Raw genomic sequence first — 22410 nt, forward strand, 5'->3', positions numbered from 1 at the left:
TCTTTATATCCTGTTCGAGGTTTCAAGGCCAAAGCTCTATTTAGTATAAAGGATCAACCCTGTACAACTCGCTAACTTGAATGTTTATGTCAACTTATAAGTTCAGATGCTTTGTGAAAAAACTTGCTTCCAGTACAGGTTTCTTCTACATTCAGTATCAACTCTACAGCAAACCAATTTTTAACCTTCCTCTCTGTTGGGCAATGTAGGCCAGCTTTGCTGTAGTCTAACAATTGTTGGGCAATATACATCAGAAGATGTATAAGTGCTTGGGAATGGACCAATTATGGTAGATTTTACCCGAAGTCTGGAACTCTTCTTGCAGTCTAGGTGTTCAGTGTTTGTTTGGCAAAGTTTGAAGCAATACCAACAGTCCTGATCTGATGAAATCGCTTCTAGTGCTATCTCTTACAAGAAGTCATCAGCAATTTCATTACCTTCCAGGCCAATAAACTGTGTACCAACGGCTATCTGCTTTCAATACCTTCTCCTCTTAGATGATCCATTACCCCTGCCTGAGATAAGGACTGTATAAGACTGACAGTAGTTGATAGAGGCATTGAGCCGGAGATCATTTCCAGAATGACTTTCAGTGACTGATATGCTCCACATGAGCCTGTTTTGTGCAATTATCAATATGCACAATTCTGCAAGTTTTCCATCCTAGCTTCTCTCCCCAGATAAATGTGAAGACTAGGTAGGTTTAGAAGGCCACTGGTGGTAAGCAGCTAATGACATCAGAAATAGCCTCAAACAACAAATTTCAGCAAGCAGCAACACAATCACTCACAAAGGCAAGTTGATTATGGACTTTTCTAGTTTTATTTCCATTAGAAAAAACAGCATGTGCCTACAGGCGGCCATTTTGATTTAATTTTGACAGCATCTCGGACAGGTCTATTCATTGTATGATATACGTAAATAAGGTTATGAAACTTTATCTGGTGTACTTTTTATAGTGTTCGGACACATTGGTACCATGCAATATCTATAAAATGGCTTTTTTTCTTCTTCCATGATTATTACGCGATATTTAAACTAATACACCTAGTTAACTATCAAACTAAGTCTCAATGTAAACAATAAACTAACAGGACGTGCCCTATGACGTCACGCCTCAAGCGCGCGAGAAATAGGAGCGTTTGAACTTGTCAAATTAAACCAATATTTTTAAGATTTTATGAAAAAATCATTAGTACTCTTACAGCTATGTTTATTTTTTTTTCTATATTGAATATTGAATAAAAAAAATTAAAAAACTGTCTGCATATTCCCTATTATAGTTTCTCAACACAGAGCGACTGTTCTGACTTATATTTAGGAGCAAGGAAAAGTAGTAGGTATTTGTAATTGATGGATTACGAAAATAAGCAGCAGATTTTGCAGCTCTCATAATTATATTGCTCATTTGATTTCTGTTATTGATATTGAATGTATTTCGAAGAATTTATAAACAGTTACTTGATTTTCAATTGAAAATATTTTCACATGAGTTTTGAACAATTCATAAACCTATTCAAGTTGACTAACTCTATTAATGAAAGCGCAAAAGCCTTCACAGAAAGCTGCTATCTACAAATTAGAAAAAAAAACATCAAAATAATGGTCCCTGACACCATTATGTTTCCGACCTACCTGCCTTGGCATTGGAATGTACCGCTGCTGTCACATATGCTTCTCATGTCTTCGTTTCCTGCGTTCGCCCTGTCGAAATAACATCCGTGATATTTATTTAGTTTCAACTTAGCGTCCAATTCAATGAATAATTCGCGAAACTCATTCTGAGGTATCTCTTTATTTCTCAGCTCGTCTCTGGTTTTGTAGAAATATGTTCTGATACGGTCCTGAGCTCTCCGGAACATATACTCCTCTTTTGTTTTGGAGTTGGTGTTTAGGCCTGTATCATGCAAATCAAGTTTCTTGTTAACTTTTCGATTGGTTTACTTGAAGCGACATATTTTGCAAAAGCAGAGAGGTGAAAGCTGAATAGGCTAGTATAAAGAAGTTGTAGTTATTGCAAGTGTGTTGAAGGATATTTCATATGAAAAGAGAACATTTCAATTTTAAAAACTACACCTCATGGTTTGATCTCCACAAACTTTATTCGAAAAATATATCACATGTTTCGCAAGCACAGTAGCTTTGCCAAGTGATTTGAATACTTGTTGTTTCTTACACTAATATTTATATACTACAGGTAACCATAATTGCGACTAACTCCAAAAAATTACCTAAACTTCTACCTAAGGTACCTGTTCAATTCGAAAAAACTGAGAAAGAATTATTCTTGATGTAGATGTGAGGTAAATTGCTACAGGTGATCATAATTGAACAGGTACCTTAGGTAGAGGCTTAGGTAATTTTTTGGAGGTAGTCTGAATTATGGTTACCTGTAGTATAATCTTGGACCTCTTTTATTTTTAAATTGTTATTAATGACTTGGCAACCTCTTTGAATATTCCTAGCCTACTATTTGCAGACGACACGAAACTATATTATAAAATCGACGACATTACTGAGTGCCAACGTATACAACATGAATTAGATGTAATCAAACTTTGGTGTAATAATAATCGTCTACAACTAAACGTATCCAAATGTAAAATAATATCATCTACAACAAAAAAGCGAACTTTAATGTACGATTATTCAATCAACAAAACTACAATCAACCGCGTACATGAGATAAAAGATCTTAGTACAACATACGATAGTAAATTAACATTTATAACACATATAAGGAATATGACTGCTGATGCAAATAGGATGCTTGGATTCATTTACAGAAATGGCAAAAACTTCAAAAGTATTGCCACCTTAAAATTGCTAAGTTAGAGTACGGCTCGGTGTTATAGAATCCAGTTTACGACTACCAAAAAACATCAATTGAGAGCGTGAAAAGGAAGTTCCTAAAATACTTATGTCTAAAAGTTGATGGTCAATACCCCTCGAGGGGCATCGATCATAACATATTGTTGACACGATTTGATATGACTTCTTTGGAAAATAGCAGAGTTATCCTTGGTATAAAATTCCTGCATAAATTACTAAACAACAATATTGACAGTACGGTTCTTTTAGTACCAAGAAGTGAAGGTCGACACAATTTGAAATTCTATTGGGAAGCATCACACACAAATATTATGCTACGATCACCATTGAATTTTATGTGCAGTAGCTTCAATAAAATCTGTGAACACTGCTATGTTCATTTCGACTCTCTGAAAGCTTTGGTATCTTGTATCCACAATCACTTTTAGTAAAACTACAAATAACTTTTGTGTCAGTACTGTTAAATTGCATGATTTGTAACTTTTTGTATTATATACTCAATTTTTCATTTCTCTTTTGAAACTCTACTAATACGAATATTTTATATATACTTTGTTTTAGCATTTACTTTTATACATTTCTACATTCCATTATTATAATATTTTATTCCATATATACCTACTCTGTAATAATAGCATTTCGTGTAACTGGGTACTCCTGTTGGAAATAATTTTTTTTTTTAGTGTAAAAAAATAACATTTTAAAGCAGACGAATACGGTAGTTCTGAATAAAAATGATTCATTTGTTAAATCTTTTAAATCAGTTTATACGGCCGTGCAGTATATACTGTATAAGGCTCAATTTATTACCGCTTTATGAAAAATTAAATATAAGGGCGATTAAACATATTTTTGAATTTCTACTTTTCTTTTACAATATAAAAAGTGAACAATTTCTGAAGAAAGGAAAAAAATGGATGAACATCAATGAAAACTCATTAAACATGTGTAGGTAAATAACCGATGTTTCTTTTGTATGGAAGAATAGAGATAAGTTACAATTGAGAATTATAGTGTAGTTGAAATCACTTTAGGAGTTCCACAAGGTTCTCATTTGAACCCACTTCTTTCTTATTAATATATAAATATCATTTCACATTCAGTATTTATTGTTTGTGAATGATGTCAAAATATACATGAGAGTAACAAAATATACAATCCACATTTCTCATGGATCTCAATCCTTATTCAACTTGAAAAATGATAATTGAAACTTTCTATGTTCTTTACCACTTTTATTTGTAACTAATGTTACTACGGTTTCAATAAACAAAATTCATGTACTCAATTAAGTTAGGTACCTCTGTTATTACCTACAATGATGTTATATAAGGGCTAATGTAGTCAACCAACAGACTAGATCTCTTCATACACGAAAACAACATCATCCCTCCTCACCAACATGGATTCAGATCAGAACACTATCCAAGATGCGCTAGGCGAATTAAACACACACATCATCCCAGAACATCAATTCTTCCTTTGGTACTGTCGCCATCCTCCTAGACATAGAAAAATCATTCGACAAGGTCTGGCACGCGGGCCTGATCTGGAAACTAATTCAAATCCATCTTCCACCACACTTCATCAGACTAGTCGCTTCCTATCTCACCAACCGACAAGTACGCGCAAAAGTCGGCGAATCCCTATCTCTCCCATTCACTCCTAAAGCCGGAGTTCCCCAAGGCTCTATCCTCGCTCCCACCTTATTCTTAATTTATGTGCACGACACTCCCATATCTCAAAAAATTCTGCAAGACGCGGACGATACTATCCTATACGCATCCGCAACTAGTGCCCGCATCCTACAAACAAAAGCCCAGACAATGATTGACCACTTCGAGTAATGGTGCAACAAGTGGCGAATCAAAATAAATCCTATCAAAACACAAACAATCCTGTTTATACACCCAAACACCACTACCCGTCCCAAACTCAACACTAACGACTTGAACCTCAGAATGTTAGGAGAGAACCTCCACCTCCAAAACTCGGTGTCCTACTTGGGGATTACTTTCAAAGGTACCTCAACTGGGAGACCGACCACAGAGAAACTCTGGACAAAGTCCGGAAAAGAGCCAATCTTCTGAAAGCTCTGAGAGGCAAGCTCGGTAGATGCAGCAGTAAGACTCTCTTAGATACATACAAAACCTTCATAAGACCGGTCGTGGACCACAAAGTCACGATCTACAGCACCCTTACCCAAAGACAAGTCCATCGAATAGTAAGAACCAAGAGAAAAATCCTTAGAAATATCCATAACCTCCCCTTCAGATATCCCTCACACAATTTATATAACCAAATAGATATCAACCCGATTAATTTGAGGTTTCAGGAACTCCAAGGCAAATACGCTACGAGAAATATGAGAAACCAAAACACCGCGGAGAAAAAGCTACCGTTTCCTCCAGCCAGACTCCTGGGGTTAATGGAAGACCCTACGGAGCAGATCCAGAATATCCTTGAGGAATTTCCATTAGCCATCAGATAGCGGAAAATCACAGCCTGGAACGCCCTGAGAGCTCAAACGGAACCATTAACACTTCAACACCACAGACACAACACAAATCCACACTCCCATGAAAACCGACCACAGCAAAGAACCAGGACAACCGAATTTACTTATGCTTATATTATTATTCATATACCATAACCCATAACACAACAACCATTTTTAGTTTAACGTATAAGTTTGAAAATCCTCATAAGAAAAAACTGCGGCTACGTTACAAATAATAGTGGTAAAAAACACAAAAACACAGAAAGTTTCAATTCTCATTTTTCATGATGATTTACTACCACTTGGTAACGGCTTCATCCATCAACTTATTCAACTTACCTTCAAACCATTCAGGGTGGTCAGCCCTGGCGCTCAGTTTGCCTTTTTCTGTGTCCAAACCTTTCAAAACTTCAGCCAATTTGAGCACTTTATTTTTCATCTTCTCTGTAAAGAACTCCTGCACCTTCTCTCCTGCGCTGAGATATTCGTCGTTCACTTCTCTTATGGTTTTGTACAGAATTTCAGCATCGGTGGCTGCTTTTTCCCCAACTTTCACCCATATCAAAAGAGTCTGAGGAGGTAATGTCTGGAACAATAAAATTCAATTGTATTGCATGCCCTTCAATTAATTTTAATGAAATGAATGACACTCTTTTGTCTAATTACCAACTATCTTACTTTTTGTTCTGCGACAACTAGATTAATCAGAAACTACCAGTGCAGAAGAAACTAGCATTGTCGTCCATTTCAAAACGTTTACTACTAATTAAATAAATTCTGCAAATCTAGAAGACCTGCAACAGAATTGTTCGGAAATGCCGATTTCTGACTCCGGACATCTTGAATGATGTAACGAACGCTTTCAAAAGTAGACTGTATTATAACGAATGAATAGAATTAACTGTCTTAAACAAATTTATTTTTAACAATATTTCACTATCACAACTAATTTATATTCAACACTTAGCAACTAACGCTTAATTTATCTTCACTGTTCGATTTCTTTGTTAACCGCTCGAAACTGAATTCATACTGCCTCCCTGAACGGGAAGCCGGCCTTTTATATCGGTAACGATCTAAATTTATCTAGTGGTCTCTGCACTCGCCTAGTATATTCCCGGCGAGTCCGACTGCTTCTTTCGTGGTGATGTCATGTTTATTCGCTGGCTGAGATATCGGTCAGGGCCGGCTTCAGATTCGTTACAGTATTATTGTATGGAACTAGAAGAAGATCATTTTGTTGCCATTGATATTACTTCGGTTGATGTTCTCAATAAAATGAGCGACAGCGAATCTTCTGTTTTTTCTTAAATAAAACGTTCAACATTTAATTTCTCAATAACAAATGAACCAATTTCGAAAACCCCCATGCCATTGAAAAAAAATAGGGGGGGGGGGGGTAGTTACTGACCGCAGGGGGTGAAGTTTAGGGTATGATTTCCATATTAGAATGAGTCCCCCTAGAAATGAAAATTGACGTTTCCTTTGAAATTTTCGACTACACGTCTGTTTCTGACTTACAGGGGAGGGTCAAGTTATCGTTGGACCTCCCTCTATATGTAAAATTTCTAACGATTCAATTCTGACAACTCATTACCTGAAAGTACTCTTCACTCTCCACCATAGTACCATCGGTGGTCTGGAAGTTGATCTGTCCTGGAGAAAATTTCAGCTTGAATTTATCAATGGTTTTTTTCTTGAGTTCTTCGAAGTTCTTCACTGCTATACCGACGCGAGTTTTTCTATCAGCGTCTGTTACCTTGAAACCTTTGGTAGTTGTCATTGTTGATGATGTCACTGTAACAATTGAGACAATATTGAATCTGGGTTTACTTCGGAGAGATTAATTGAAAGCAATGACGATTGGAAATAGTTAATTCACCCCCAAGAATGTTTGAAGATAGATAAGCGATGTGCAAAGGGGAATCCAGACCTAAACTTATTGCATCAACTTTGAACAATTTAGTTTTTTGCCAACGTTTCGGACTCCATTGAATCCAACGTTGGCAAACAAACTAAATTGTTCATCTACGAAAATATTTTTGATAATAATAATATCTTTATTTCTTAAATTAAAAAAGTACAGTTGTTGCAAACATGTTACAATGTACAATAATTGGAGAAGAGTCGTCAAAAACATATATTTATGTATAAATACAAAGTGTAAAGTCGGACAAAACTAATAAGTAAATATAAAATAAATTTAGTGATTTATCCCCGTAGCATTGTAGTTGATAGGTCATCTATATTATGAATATGAATGAGCATTTACTGAGTCTATAATTTATAGTTGTTCGATAAATTCCTGAAAAGTGTAACAGCTCATTTAAAGCAGCAGTTTCTGCAACCTATATTTAAACACATGAGAACTGGGAGAATCCTTGATTCAGGAAAAATATTGTAGAATTTACATCCATTAAAATCTACACTTTTTTCATGCAATGCATTTGACACCGAGACCCTTTGAACGAGTATTGCGGTCATGTTGATGTGGTTGAGTGAAAGATTTATGTCTAAATATATATGCACAAGATTCTAATATATATATATATGTGCTGGTGACTGTCAGAATATTCAGTTCTTTGAATGCATTACTGCATGAGTCCCTGTAACCTAGTTAAGCAATTGTTCTTATCACATATTTTATATTAGGAATACCCTTTGCACAGCTGCACCATTGCCCCAGTTCAGAATCCCGTAACAGTGATTAGACATGAACCTAGTGGAGAAGCAACATTTTTTCAATTTAGTACAAAGTGCATCAATATGGGGATGCTTTCCATGTTTTCTTCTATTATTAGTATGTTGGTGTCGTCTGCAAATGCCAAGAAGAATAATGGACCCAAATTAGCTCCTTGAGGTACTCCCTGACTAATTTCAGATTCAATACTAATGCATTTGCCAACTTTGACTCTTTGTCTTCTTTCTTCAAGATATGATGTAACTAAGTCATGTGGTACTCCTCTTATACCCGATCTGAATAGTTTTGAGAGTAACAATTCATGATCTACACAGTCGAAGGCTCGAAAGAAGTCTATAAAAAGAATTAAAACATATTTCTTTTTGTCCAGGACATTGATAATTCTGTCCTGAAACTTTCTAATTAAAAAAAAACAGCATTTGAAACTATTTTTTGGATTACCAAACCTCGAAAAGATATAATAACCTCTGACTTAGAATGATTACAAAAACCAGAACTTTTACCAATCACTAGAACTGAAATACTCTTCTCAAAGCGCGTTTCATCAACCAAGTTGGGGTCTTCAGGAAGAAAACGTTGAAAAAAGTATTGCAGTTCTGGTGATTAGAAAAAAGTGCTTGTTTATGGAGAAACATTCATTTTCTTGGAATGTATATTTAAGATACGTTTAAAAAAAACTTATCAATACAGTTTATTGTATGATTTTCACTATAAAGGGTTTTACAAAAACCGCGACACGTGTTTCGCTATACAATAGCTTCCTCAGGCATAAACTCTGCTTATCAATTACTTTTAATATGAATTTTCATCAAGTATCGGTCACTTCTATTCAATTGAGATACGTTTGTGCATTTAAATGAAACGTTCACAAAAGTATATTCAAGATATTCTGCGAGCACTCCTCAATTCATTAAGGAAACATGTCGAAACTATACCTTTTGAGAGTTCAAACTTAATTAAAAGTTTTCAGTTTTCAACGACGAAGCAAACACCAAAGTCAACCAATTTTTCGTTCAAATATTCAATTACAAGTCGACTGCAATGGCTTGAAATGACATTGTGATGGATCGACAAAGCGATATTGAAATAGAAAGGCTTTGTCGCTTTCGATATTCAGCATTTTATTGTTTTGTCAACACCGACTCGATTTGGTATTGATCGGCATCAAATGCTGAATAAGGAAATAAAACTTGGAATAAATGTATAAATTGAAATGCATAAACGACCTATAAGAAGCATTTTTCAAGTGAAAGTAATGACTCAAAACGAAATACTCACGTCAAAACCTATGTTTTTTTTGATGTTGGGAGACTTTTGACTATCGTTTTTTTTTTCAAATCTACAGAAAACACTGTGTGAACGTTTACGTTTATTTCTCATCTATTCGTGGCAGGTGGCAGCTTATATAGAATAGAATATATTTATTTGACTACATTATAATACATGTTTGTAGCATGTCATATTAAGGAAGAAAAAAAAACAATACCGTAGAATAATAATTGTCAAAATATAACCTATAGTGTAATACAATGTAATTTTTGAAAATAAAGTAATTTTTGAAAATAATATTAAAACAAGAAACGATAGTTAAAAAAAACCATAAAAAGAAACATAAAATTGGAAAATTGGGTGAGACGAATTTTATTCCCTACAAAGTCTGAAATGTTCAATGTATTCTTCTGTGGAATGAAAACAATGCATCAGAAGTAAGTTTTTTATCCTTACTTTGAATAAATGTATACTTAATGATTTCAATTTCGATGGTAATATGTTGTAGAGATAATAATTTAGTGAATGTTTCTTAGATTTGGTTAGGCGGAACCTGTTTGATCTCAGGTTATCTGCTTGCACATTGCACATACATAGCATAGCTATGGACATACATAGCATAGCTATGTATGTCCAATGGGGAATGTTCCTCAATTTGAGTTATTACATGCAAGTTTGAACAAAATAAAGTTGAGTTTAATTCATGAGTTTTTCTATTTCACTTCGAAAAGTATTCAAATTGATGTTTCAAATGTTGGGTTTAATTTTTGAAGAAGAGAGTCATAGATACGACCGCACCGGGGGCCTGGGGGGCCGGTTAGGCCCCCCAGACGTACCCTGGCGTTGGATGCGATCGGGCGTGGAGGGGTGGATTTTCGGGAAATCCTTGCGGGTACCGCCCCTCACCCCACACCAACAGGATTTCGCAGGGCTTCCTCCCGCTCACCGAACCCGGAATTGCTTCCTTACATCTACTTAGTGTGGCTAACCAAGAGACAGGACCATCGGTAGCGTTCGACCGAACGTTCGTACAAGTTAACTAAGCTCTTCTTTCGCCAGAGAGTGCTCGCGTCGCACACCTGCCCCCGCCAGCCATGCCAAATCAATTGGGAATATAGTCCCGGAAGTGACCGGCCGGGGTCCTAAGCTCGGATACTAGTAGCTCCGTCCAACCGGGCTCCGACACCTCAAGCGTCTGCCTTGGTGCCCTCCAAGGCTAGACTCGGATACTAGAGCCCGGAAGGACCGCAAGCCCCGACACCTCGAACGCTTGGATCCGTACAGAAGCAGGCGAGGATCACGGAACAGCATAGGCCGTCCAGTGCCTCATAATGGGGCTGCCATGCACCCATGAATGGATTATCGCAGCCCTGTGTATCCCTTTACCCGCTAGCGGAGCCGCTGCCCCTAAGAGGCCAACGCCAGTTGGAGATGAGGCTCACTAGCCTCCAGCCGCGAGCGGGCACTCACCTCCCCCCTAGAACTCATGTTAGGAAAGTTCCCTTTCCAACGTTTGATGAGTAACCGTCGAGGACTCTCACGAGCATCCTCTACCACACATCATATGTCGAAGATGTCGCGCCCATTACCCGTGTAGGTGCGGGATAGGGCGGTTCATCAACAACTTTTGGGTGTACGCCGTGTGGTCTGCACCGCATACCCTTACGTTACCCCAAGGGGCACTCATGTTAGGAAAGCTGCCTTTCCAGCGTTGGATGAGTAACCGCCGAGGGCTCTTGCGAGACACCTCTCCCACACATCTAGCTTGAAATCGGCCAGCGCCTGTTACCCGCAGATGCGGGATGGGGTGGCTGACCGATAACTTTACTGGGTGAGTGCCGTGTGGTCTGCACCGGGGGGACTGTCAAACACCCATAAGAGAGAGACAGTGATCCCCCGCCACTCACATACCTAGATATTCTACTTTAAAAAAGGAAAATTGTCTTTATAAATCAACAATTAAGGCAAAATATAAATTATAATTCAATACTACCTCCACAAGCCACATAAACAACAGTTGTTTTGTTTGAAGGTGATTGACAATGTTTCATGATGAATTTCACTAGTTCGGACTTCCATTGCCTACTATATAAAATGATTTGAAATCCCTGAAACAACTAAAAAAGAATAATTAAAAATGAATAGCTGAAAATAACAATTATATTAAGCAAAATAAACCTGAAATGAAATAATAGTGAAATAAACTACAAGTGAAAATAGAACAATTGAATAAATAAAAACAAAATAAAAATAAAGGAAAGAAAAAAAAACAAAATAAAAAGTGTAGAGATTCCAAGTCACGTTAGTTTTGTTATTTATTTATATAGAGGAAGATAGGTTAGGTGCACATAACTTTTTAAAGACAAAGGTTGAAATGATAAGTTTAAAATGCGTTGTTTTAGAGCTCTTTTCTGAAAACTACTTGATTTTCGTCAGGAGGAACATTCCCCATTGCTTGGTGAGCATCGAAGAGTTTTTATGAATCTCTATTAGAACTTGGAAAATGTAGAAACACGGTAAGGGCATTATTCTATGCTTAATAAAGAGAGGCTGACAGTGTTCCAGATAGCTAACATAGGACAAGATCCTAACAGCTTTTTTCTGTAAACGAAAAATTAAGAGAGAATCTGATGAACCACCCCAAAGAATAGTAGCGTAACTTATGTGTTAATGAAATAAAGAAAAATATGTTGTTCTGAGTGCAATTGAATTGCTTATAGTTTGAAGTTGTCGTAGAACGAACAGAGCACTGCATAGTTTACTTCTCAATTTGGTAATGTGAGGTTTCCACGATAGATCACTATCCAGAGTTTCTCCCAGTAAGTTTACAGAATGAGTTTCTATGGTATTCATAGACGAAAAATGAAGATACTGTGATTTATCGTTATTAAGTTTGAGTGTATTGGCTGCAAACCAGTTTCCGGATTTATTATCTAAGTCTTCTTGAATTCTGTGCAGATCTGATCTCAGTTTACCAGAACGTCGTATCATCTGCAAACGAATAAGTTTTCACCGGAACCATATACTTACTTAAGTCGTTAGTGTATACTATAAACAATAACGGTCCTAATATTGACCCTTGAGGAACACCATGTTCATTGTGTTTGAAATCAGATAAGGAATTTCAAATAGGATTGTATCAGATCGAGTGGTACCCCCCTAACTCCGTAGTAGTTTAACTTTTCAAGCAATTAAATGCTTTGGAAAGGTCACACAAGGTGATAGCCGCTTGCACCCCATCTTCTAAAAATATAAGCCCTTCAATTCAAACTAGATACTATATCTTTCACGACATTCATGACAGCGAGAGCAGTAGAGCGATTTGGTCGAAAACCATATTGGGTGTTGGTAAACAAACTATTTGACTTAAAATAATACCTCAATCGTTTATTCAGAATTTTTTCTATAAATTTCGCAAAAACTGAGATAATGGAAATAGGACGGTAGTTGTTGATATTATTTCTATCACCTTTTTTGGACAAAGGTGTTATTTTGGAAAGTTTAAAGCAATCTGGAAATATTCCTGATATGAAGATTGAGTTTATCAGATCAGTGAGTGGAACTAGAATAATGTCATTAGAATCTATTATTCTTCGGGAGTTGAGTTCATGAATGTCGAGGCTTTTTGTTTGCTTCAAAGATTTTATGGCATCCGTTACTTCTTGAGGTGTTAACGGTGACAAGTAAAATGACTCGCAAGGGACTGGAACATTTTTGAAATTTAGAATTTCACTAGGCGATACAAATGATAAGGACTTTATTATGTCAACAGCAATATTGACAAAAAAAAAAATTAATAAAATCGTCAGGCGTACGATCAGGAACCGATTTGACATGGAGATATTTCTTTCAAAGTTTATTATTATTATTTTTTATTTAAAATCATCCGCATCAACCTGATGGTTATTAGCGGCGGAGTGTATTTATTACAAATCATTAGGTAGTATTTACAATTTTATAATAAGGTTGAGAGCAGTTAAAAAGCAAATAATATTTTTCACTTGATGTCGTCCTAGAGCTTCTTTCAAATCTTGAGGTATATTGAAATTGTCTATTTCTATTTGGAACATCGGACATTCCTTTATGATGTGTTATACTGTTAATGGCATTTCACAAATTTGACACTGTGGTTTCTCTTCTCGAGATATCAGGTATTCATGGGTAATCCTTGTATGTCCTATTCAGAGTCGAGTCATGATCACTTGTTCTCTTCTCGGCAGATTTCCATTATCCCACGGTCCTATAGCTGTTTTGATTTCTTTAAGTTTGGATTGTGTATTTTGCCATTTCCTGTTCCAGATGTCCCTCAGCATTTTTTTTATATATGATTTCAAATCTGTGTATGGAGTGAGATGTGAGGATTTCTGGTTCGGATTTATTATTGCCTCACGTGCGCTTCAGTCGGCTGTTTCGTTGCCTCTTATTCCTATATGGAAGGGGACCCAAAGTAGGACAACTTGCTTATTCAAAATTTGCAAATTATCTCTTTTGATAATTTTACCGATTGGATGTCTCACATACATCTGAGATTATTATAAATTTATCAGCTTCATCTGATTTTGCATAGGGAAGTGCTTGGAGGATTGTTACTGTTTTCGGAAGTTTGAAAGTTAAATTCGTTCGATCAATTACTACTGCAGCACCTACTCCTACATCAGTTTTTGAGGAATCTGTGTATATTTCTTTGTAGCCCTTATACTTAATGATCAGTTGCCTGAAGTTCTGGATAATGATGTTAGTATTTGTGGCATATTTATTGAACTGGGATAGTTGGTAGTTGAATATGGGTGGGTTTATCAGCCATGGTGGTGAAATACTAATATTCGTAGGATATATAGAAGGAAATTTCTGGATTTGGATTGAGTCAAGATATTGTCTGATCCTTTCGTAATAGGGGGGGTCAGTTCTTGGTCGGTCATATGAGGTAAGAAACCGATTTGTTATCGTGTTCTTGTAAGTTGGATGATTTTCATGTGATGCAACTGCTGATGCATCCGATAAACTCAGCTGCATTCTGCGATGACTCAATGATGGTTCCCCAATTTCGCAATATAAACTTTCAACTGGACTCGTTCTGTATGCTCCTAAAATGATACGTATGGCAGAATTATGTTTATTATTATCTGCCAGCATGTTTTCGATTTGTTTTCAGCTGAAGTTATATATCGATCATAAGCTGCCTTTTTTGCTTTCTTCAATGAACAGTTGTATATAGTTTTGAATCGGGTGTAGTTGTTGCAATCAGTTTTTTTTCAGTTACATCAGCTTTAAGTTTCAGAGCTGATAGCGAATCTCTCATAGATTTAAGACTATCATCGAACCACTTAACTGGAATGTATTGTTTCTGTATTTTCTTAATAGGCAGTATTTTGTCACCGCATCGTTGTATAGGATTTTACCAAAAGATTTGCCAGGTAATCAACATTTCCAATAGAGTCAAAAATTGACCGATCAACAGAATCTAGGGCATTTCTTATATTTGAACTGGATTTCTTACTGAAAGACCTTTGATAGAAAAAGTTTGAATTAATAACTTCTTTTTTCCTGAATGTTCATGAACTGACCACGGTGGTCAGAAATTAAGACGCGACTTTCATATACGGATTTACTGAGATTTGTTATTAAATTATCCAGTTCAAGAAACATTAATACCGTACTTTGAATGAATACTATCTTCATCCTCTTGGTTAGAAATCGAAGGTAGCCCTATTAAATGCCTAATTGATTGATATATCGATACATTTTCATCGTTTGCTGTCACTATTATCCATCATCAGGTTGCATCAGTCGGGCCTTCCTCCGAAGCCCCGATACTATGGAGAACGCGCCGCGCCGTCGTCAATAAAAAAATTACCGGTCTCCACTCCGTAAATGATCATTGGACCCGAGAATCGTGTGCTCTGAGTAGAGGCAACGAGCCAAAAATGATAGCATTCTGCATTTATCCGGTCAAGATTTTTGCCTTAGTGCGTCAAGCCAGTATGACCTTGAGATTTGACAGTAGGAAAGGCATTATTCCACCATGGACTCCAATAATCAGAACAACCAGTGGAATGATCTCGATAGAGTTTGCGGTACTCGAATAGAAAATTTCGATATTCTCGGACGATATCGTCTCACCAGGGGCTGAAAACATCACAGTTTGATGAACTTCATCAGGCCTATTCGCTAGTATCATATCTCCAATAAATGACTGCATTGAGGTGGTCTCAATCTGGCTACTCCTTAGGAAGTGACACGCTGGAAAAATTGTTGAGGCTTGACACCTGTGAACCCACAGTCGACGCTTGGAAGTAGACAGATTGATACCATTGCAGACACCAGCGACGAGACCTGGTGAGAAGGCAGATTGAGACCCCAGCGTCAAGTCACAAAACTCTTACATATATGAATTTCATTAGTTCGGACTTCCATTGTCTGATATTATATAAAATGATTTGAAATCTCTGAAAGAACTAAAAAGAAGAATTAAAAAAGAATAGCTGAAAATAACAATTATACTGAGCAAAAAAAACCTGAAATGAAATAACAGTGAAATAAAATACAACTTAAAATAGAGCAACTGAGCAGAAATAAAAAATCAAAAGATTCTTAGTGAAGTAACTTGGCTTGCTCTATTTTTACTTGTATTTTATGTCACTGTTATTTCATTTCAGTTTTTTTTGCTCAATATAATTGTTATTTTCATCTATTCTTTTTTTATTTCTTCTTTTTGATTCTTTCAGGGATTTCAAATCATTTTATATAATATCAGACAATGGAAGTGCGAACTAATGAGATTCATCATGAACTATTGCCAATCACCTTCAAACAAACGTTTTACATATATGTTAATCACAACTGCAAATTCACGAAAAAAAATTCTTCCCCTACATGGACTAACTACCAAAATTATTTTTCGTAAAAAAAGAGACAATATTTTCACAAATGACGAAAAAATTTTAAATATCAACACTTCAGAAATCAAGGAAAGTTAAAAGCATATGGTATGTAGGAAAATAATCGTGGACTCTCCCTTCAAACGAAGAATTGCGCATCAACTTGATTTTTGAACACTGCTAAGTTGACTTTACGATGCAGATTTATGACCTCTATGTAAAAATGAACTAAATGATAAATTTTCAATACAATTTAGTTCAATAGTCCGCACCCTCAGATCGTTGGAAAATTATCCTGTGACTTGAAAAAATCGAACTTCCGTTGAAGATCTAACATTTAATTCGAGAAATGACTCTTTCAAAGTTCCTTCATGTTTTGAAAACCACCTGAATATTAAATATTCATAACACTTGCAACGATCGATTCTAAAAAAAAACTTCCTGCAAATAGGACGACAAATCACAACGCAGTTACCAAACTTTTGCTCACCTGCTTGAAATGTTCGCACAACACTGACAAAAGCTATGACGTTGCAACAGAGGGATCTGACTCTCCAAAGGGGAGCAAGCAAACTGGATCCCAGATGGATACGTGCTGCACTTAAATGCAATGGTTGCCAAAAAGGACAAAACAACTAGGCCAATGTCAGTGTCAACTGGATTTCCCTTTCTCGCGGGTTTTCCTGATTCCGGGATAGCTGCGCAAGCGTCCGGATGAAAATCTATATATCAAGGGTATTGAATAGCTGGGATTTGTAGGTATACAAGGTGGAAACATTGAATCGTATGTGATGGAATAGACTGATATTTGATGAAAATTCATACCGTAGGTATTCAAGAAACACTTCATTGTGAGATTTTCACTACATGGTGAACACGCAACACGTGTCTCGCTATACAAGTAAAGACACGCCTGCAGAAGCTGTTGTATAGCGAAACACGTGTTGCGTTTTTGTGAAACTGTTTTTAGTGAAAATCTCACAATGAAGTGTTTCGTGAATTCAGCAAATAATTTCAAAATTTAAGGTAAATTCGAAATATAGAAATACCACACCTTCATATCTTATGGGGCGTTCCACAAGGATCAGTACTGGGCCCGATTATTTTCCTTATTCATGTAAATTACCTTGTTTCTCTCTCAATTCAAGGAATTTTTACGATATTTGCGGATGACACCACGCTCCTTTGGCATGGAAAAAATACTTATAATAAGAAAGAAACTATATTTAGTGATTTAGAAGTTGTGAAAAAATTTTGTGGCGCAAAATACTTGTGCTTTGATATTAAAAAAACAAACCTACTCACCTTCAGCTGTAATATTAACAATTTATTCTTGCATGGACAAATTCTTGAGAATAAAAACCAATCCAAATTCCTGGGATTCATGGATAACAAATTAAAATTTGATCAACATATTTCAGCTTTGAATAAAAAATTGGCATCAAGATGTTATGCACTTTGAATGGTTTCAAATTAACTGAAGCACACCTGAGATATGGCGTTTTGCAAAAGCGACCGGTTTGATACTTTGCAAGGTGGGAGTGCGTGAGTCATGCAGACTATTTATTTTTGAGAGAAAAAATTCTCACTGTTACTTGTATTTTCATACTTGAAACTGTTTGCCTGATTTACAAAAAACATAATATGGTTGGAACTCCAGAACTTATAAATGACATAACCCGGCAAGTAACAGAAAATAAAATACATCTTCCTGTTCCAAAAACAAGCCAGACAAAATATTCTTTAATTTATGAAAGTAAAAAGCTGTTTAATCACATACCTCACGAAATTAGGAAGGAAAAAAGCTATGAAAAGTTCAGAAATCTTGTTAAAGATGCCCTTGCAACTAAAGCGTACCACAATCTTGATGAATATCACAATGGAACTTTGCTGTAATTTAAGAAAGGTGTTTTTTTTGTTGTTTATATTGGCATCTATACTTTAAATTATATTTTATACTGGGATATCTTATTTTATTGCCATTATATGTGAACTTATGTTCAAATTGTGTATATTTGTTATTTACATTTTTTGAAAGCGACTATACAAACTATTTTGTCTACAAAATTTGTTAAATTTTATGTTCTATTGTTATATTTTATCTATTAGATATGTGAACTTGGTTTTGCTCAAATTGTGTTTCTGGATATTTGTGTTTTTGAATTGTATCTTTTCTTTTATTCTTTGAAGTGCTATACTCGTATATACCAGATTTTTTAACAAGCTTTGTCAATAAGATTGTATTTTCTTGGACAGTAAAGTATATGTCTGTCTATCTATCTATCAAACGGTGAATATTATTTTTATTGCGATTATTTCCTTCAAACCGATAAAATGATGGGAAAATTGAAGGCTAGGCCACCAAAACTGAGTTTTACAGCGATAAAACTCATCTTGTCAACAGCGACAAAACTGACAGTTATGTCATCATTCTTGAATCATACTCCACTTATTCACATAACGCAACTGCCACCTTTCTTCATTACGCGTGTCGGTTTGTGAAAGCCGCTTGAATTCATTTTGTCGCCCGAGAGTTTTAATTTTGCGATGACACCTAAGATAATTATTCAAATTGTATGTTATAAACGACACACTTAAAATTGTGCCTAAAATGATTAAGGTAACTAACGTATTTAATTTGTTGAGGATTAATATTATTGTATCCATCTAAATAGCTTTCTAATTATCAACTTATATAACTGTTTACCAGTCAAGCTGAAAGATCTTAGAATGAATAAATTCAAACAATCCATTAAACAACCACTATTGGAGGGCTGCTTTTACTCTGTCTCTGATTACCTGGGGTATTTTAAAAATCGCTCCTAAGTCTCAACATACAATCAACATACTCATCTGACTACCGTAAATATGCTATATCGTGTTGTTCTTTCATGTTTTTAATGTTAATCTTTATGTTGCTTATGTTGCTCTTTTTATCTCAAATTATATTTTATACTCATCCGATCTGAAATTACTTTTGCTGTGCGTAAGCATATGTAACAAATTTGTCATGACTTGCTACAAACATGTAAAGTGTAATGTGGTTAAATAAACTTCTATCTATCTATCGCATTTGGTATGTGACCGTTTTTTCAACATCAAAATAGATATAGTAAGCTACTGTTCGGATCATCGGCATATAAACTTTGAAATCGGAGGGTCTAATACCTCGATCATATTTTATCAAAATGCCCCGACAACAAACTAGGTTATTCCATAACCTCAAAAACATTAATAACCGATTAATTATCGTTCTATTAACGATATTTACCTCTAATGGTATTCCTCAAATAAATCAATAGCGCTACTAGTATTCAATCCTTATGACTTTTAGTAACCAATGTTCAAAAGACACATACAAATTCACAGCCATCGGACTATTAGTTTGTGGGATAGAAAATTTTGAGTGAAGCAACTTTTGATAGTTTGAAGAAAATGTTTAAAAATGAATTTCGTATGTCAGTTAATATCTAAAGCATTGCTTTTTGCCGAAAATAAACACTGTTGAAGCCAAGGCTAGGCTTGAAAAACATTATTCGGACTTTGAATCTGGAAAATCAACCGTTGAAAAGTGGTTTGTTAAGTTTAAACGAAGTAAAATGAGCACTGAGGACGATGCATGCAGTGGACGGTCCAAAGAGGCTGTTCCCGACGGAAGCATCAAAAAAGTCCACAAAATAATTTTGGGTGACCTCAAACTGAAGTTGATCGAAACAGCTGAGGCTCTAAAGATATTAAAGGAACGTGTTGGACATATCGTGCATGAATATTTGGGTATGCGAAAGCTCTGTTCCAAGTGGGTGCAGCGCAAACTCATAATCGAACAAAAACAACGACGAATTGATGATGCAGCAGTGTTTGCAGCTATTCCACTATAAATAAATATAGTTTAGAAAACTAAAAAACACGCTTTTGAAGAACATCGAACTAATACTGTTACTTCAATAAATTAAAACTTAATATTAATAAATGTGCATGCATATCTTTTTGCAGAAACAACATACAGATACATTTTCAATATTCCCTGGGCAATAATATTATTAACAGAGAAGACCTAATTAAAGATCTTGGAATCTATTTTGATACAAAAATGTCTTTCAATTCCCATTTGGATTATGTAATAAATTCCTGCAGCAAAACCTTTTGATTTTTCTGCAGAATATGCAGACTTCAACAACGAGGCAGCAATCAAATCTATTTACTATCACTATCATTTGTTTACAGTAAACTTAATTTCGGAAGTATCATATGGAGCCCACATTATAACTTAAATTACGATTAAAAAGACTTCAGAACAGATTTGTAAGGTTCCTGCATTTAAAAATAACCAAGACTTCATATCTTCATATCCATTCATAAGGTGTGCTTAGCAAGAAGTGAAACTTGATGTAACATTCTTCATGTTTAATCATCATTAACTTATAACACCATTTCTCACTATCAAAAAAGTACAAAGTGTTGAGAAAATCAATAATCTTGGTGTGTGAAAAGGTTGAAAATATGCTCAAAAGACTTACCCCTCGAAATGAATATCGGGTAGAGCTATTTTTGTCTGAATGCCACCTATGAAAAATTTCCCTCATTTAATTTTCGTTAGCCCACCCTGCATGAGTTCAATCTGCATTATTTTGCGGAATCATTTCTTTAGAGAACATGGAGTTATTGGAAAAATGTATTTTTATGTAACGAAATTTCAATACAAAAAGTTTCATAATTGTTAGTGATGAGCAATAATCTTTGTGACATACGTTTGCAAGTAGGTGTCCACTTACAGTTTGTTCCCAGATAAAAATAGTTTGTCTGTGAGTATTCGGCCAAAGTGTATTCCATCAGTCGCATTCATTTGAATGTTAATGCCCAATAATAGTCATATGATGACATCGTATTAATAAATTTATCACTATGCCAATCCAAAATTATACTTGAGAATGGTGAATATATTTAAGTCAATATTGAAAATGTCAAAACTTTAGTGCCTTTACTGCCACGCCAAGTTCGCTTAGTTTCAACTCAATATATTAATAATATATCAGTCTTATGATAGTCTCAAAAAATATTGCTGCAATGATTCAAGTCATAATTCAAGTCATATTTATGTGTGAAATTTAATATATTTCTGATGAAAAATAAAATAATAAACTTTTCAGTACTCGCCTGGTCTACCAAAAATTCAAACCAAATATTTTCTCAGTAGGCAGTCCTGTCAGGAGCACACTATTTTTTCGCAATGAAATATCTGCAAGTATTCTATTATTTTTGTTTGTTTCAATAGCATTGTTTCATAAAATTTGTTCTTTGTTGTGTTACTGCATTTAATGACACTTTGTTTAGTTTTAAGGTTAGGTTTCAATTAAGTATTTTCCATAGCACTATATAGAAGTAAAGTGTTTACTTGTTTACTTCTATACGGTGCCCATAGTATATACAGCATTCCTATCATACCATCTTAGTTCACAGGAAGTTTATTATGAACAAGTTCTGAAATAACAGTAAGCAAATGACCTCTTAATCCCAAATCAAATGGTAATTGCAATGGTGGGAGGCTCCCACTATTACAGCTGACAGCTCCCACTGGGAGCTGTCAGGGATATATCTGAAAGTGCTAATATTCTTCCTATATCAAATTCTAAATTCTGATTGGCGTTTCTCATAACTGGAACATCCAAGAATTGTAACCCTTCATTATTTTCAATTCCATGCGTCAACTTTATGTTTGGGATCTGTTGATGAGACAAGTCCTTAAATACTTTATCGTATTTATCGGATCCAACCAAGTTGGTGAAAGGTGAAAGTAAACAATTCTTCTCTTAATTCCATTCGAAATCTGATCATGGATCAGATTAACCATGAAAATGAAATGAGACATAAAGGGTTGCTGCTTGGTCTGTTCTCGTTCTCTATCTGGAGTATGCTGTGATTTCAGTTTTACAACTGACTCATTGATTTTTAATGATCCAGAACTGTATGAACTGAGAACCAGAACATACCTACTATATCACCAAATAGTTCATTTGTTTTTAAAAAGATTCTTCAGATATTCGATTATTGAATAGAACTGGCCGATACTAATTAATATTGTATGATTTTCACTATAAAGGATTTTACAAAAACCGCGACATTTGTTTCACTATAGCTTCTTCAAGCATGAACTCTTGCTTGAGTAGGTAGCAAATAATAATATATTGTTATTTTAGGTATAAATTTATTTGTATTTTCTGAAATACATTTTC

At 35.4% G+C, this 22410-nt stretch overlaps 1 protein-coding gene across 3 annotated transcripts in view; it reads right to left on the bottom strand.

The window, feature by feature from the left end:
* Positions 1–22010, bottom strand: part of LOC141480822 (DNA fragmentation factor subunit beta-like) — a 32366-nt gene extending 10356 nt beyond the window's left edge. The window contains exons 1-4 of one of the 3 annotated variants that reach the window (XM_074171429.1): positions 21335–22010; positions 6930–7129; positions 5672–5918; positions 1636–1897 (exon numbers count right to left, since the gene is read on the bottom strand). In XM_074171429.1, the coding sequence (XP_074027530.1) occupies positions 1636–1897; positions 5672–5918; positions 6930–7115 (695 nt within the window). In that variant the 5' untranslated portion in view covers positions 7116–7129; positions 21335–22010. Of the gene's footprint in view, positions 1–1635; positions 1898–5671; positions 5919–6929; positions 7130–8968; positions 9107–16670; positions 16917–21334 lie in introns of those variants that run through there. The other 2 variants (XM_074171430.1, XM_074171431.1) reach the window with 2 other exon arrangements.
* Positions 22011–22410: the final 400 nt, after the last annotated feature.

Source organism: Leptinotarsa decemlineata, unplaced genomic scaffold (assembly GCF_025532065.1).
Source record: "Leptinotarsa decemlineata unplaced genomic scaffold, Ldec_3_MD MMD2_tig00000010_RagTag_RagTag, whole genome shotgun sequence".
NCBI lineage: Eukaryota > Metazoa > Arthropoda > Insecta > Coleoptera > Chrysomelidae > Leptinotarsa > Leptinotarsa decemlineata.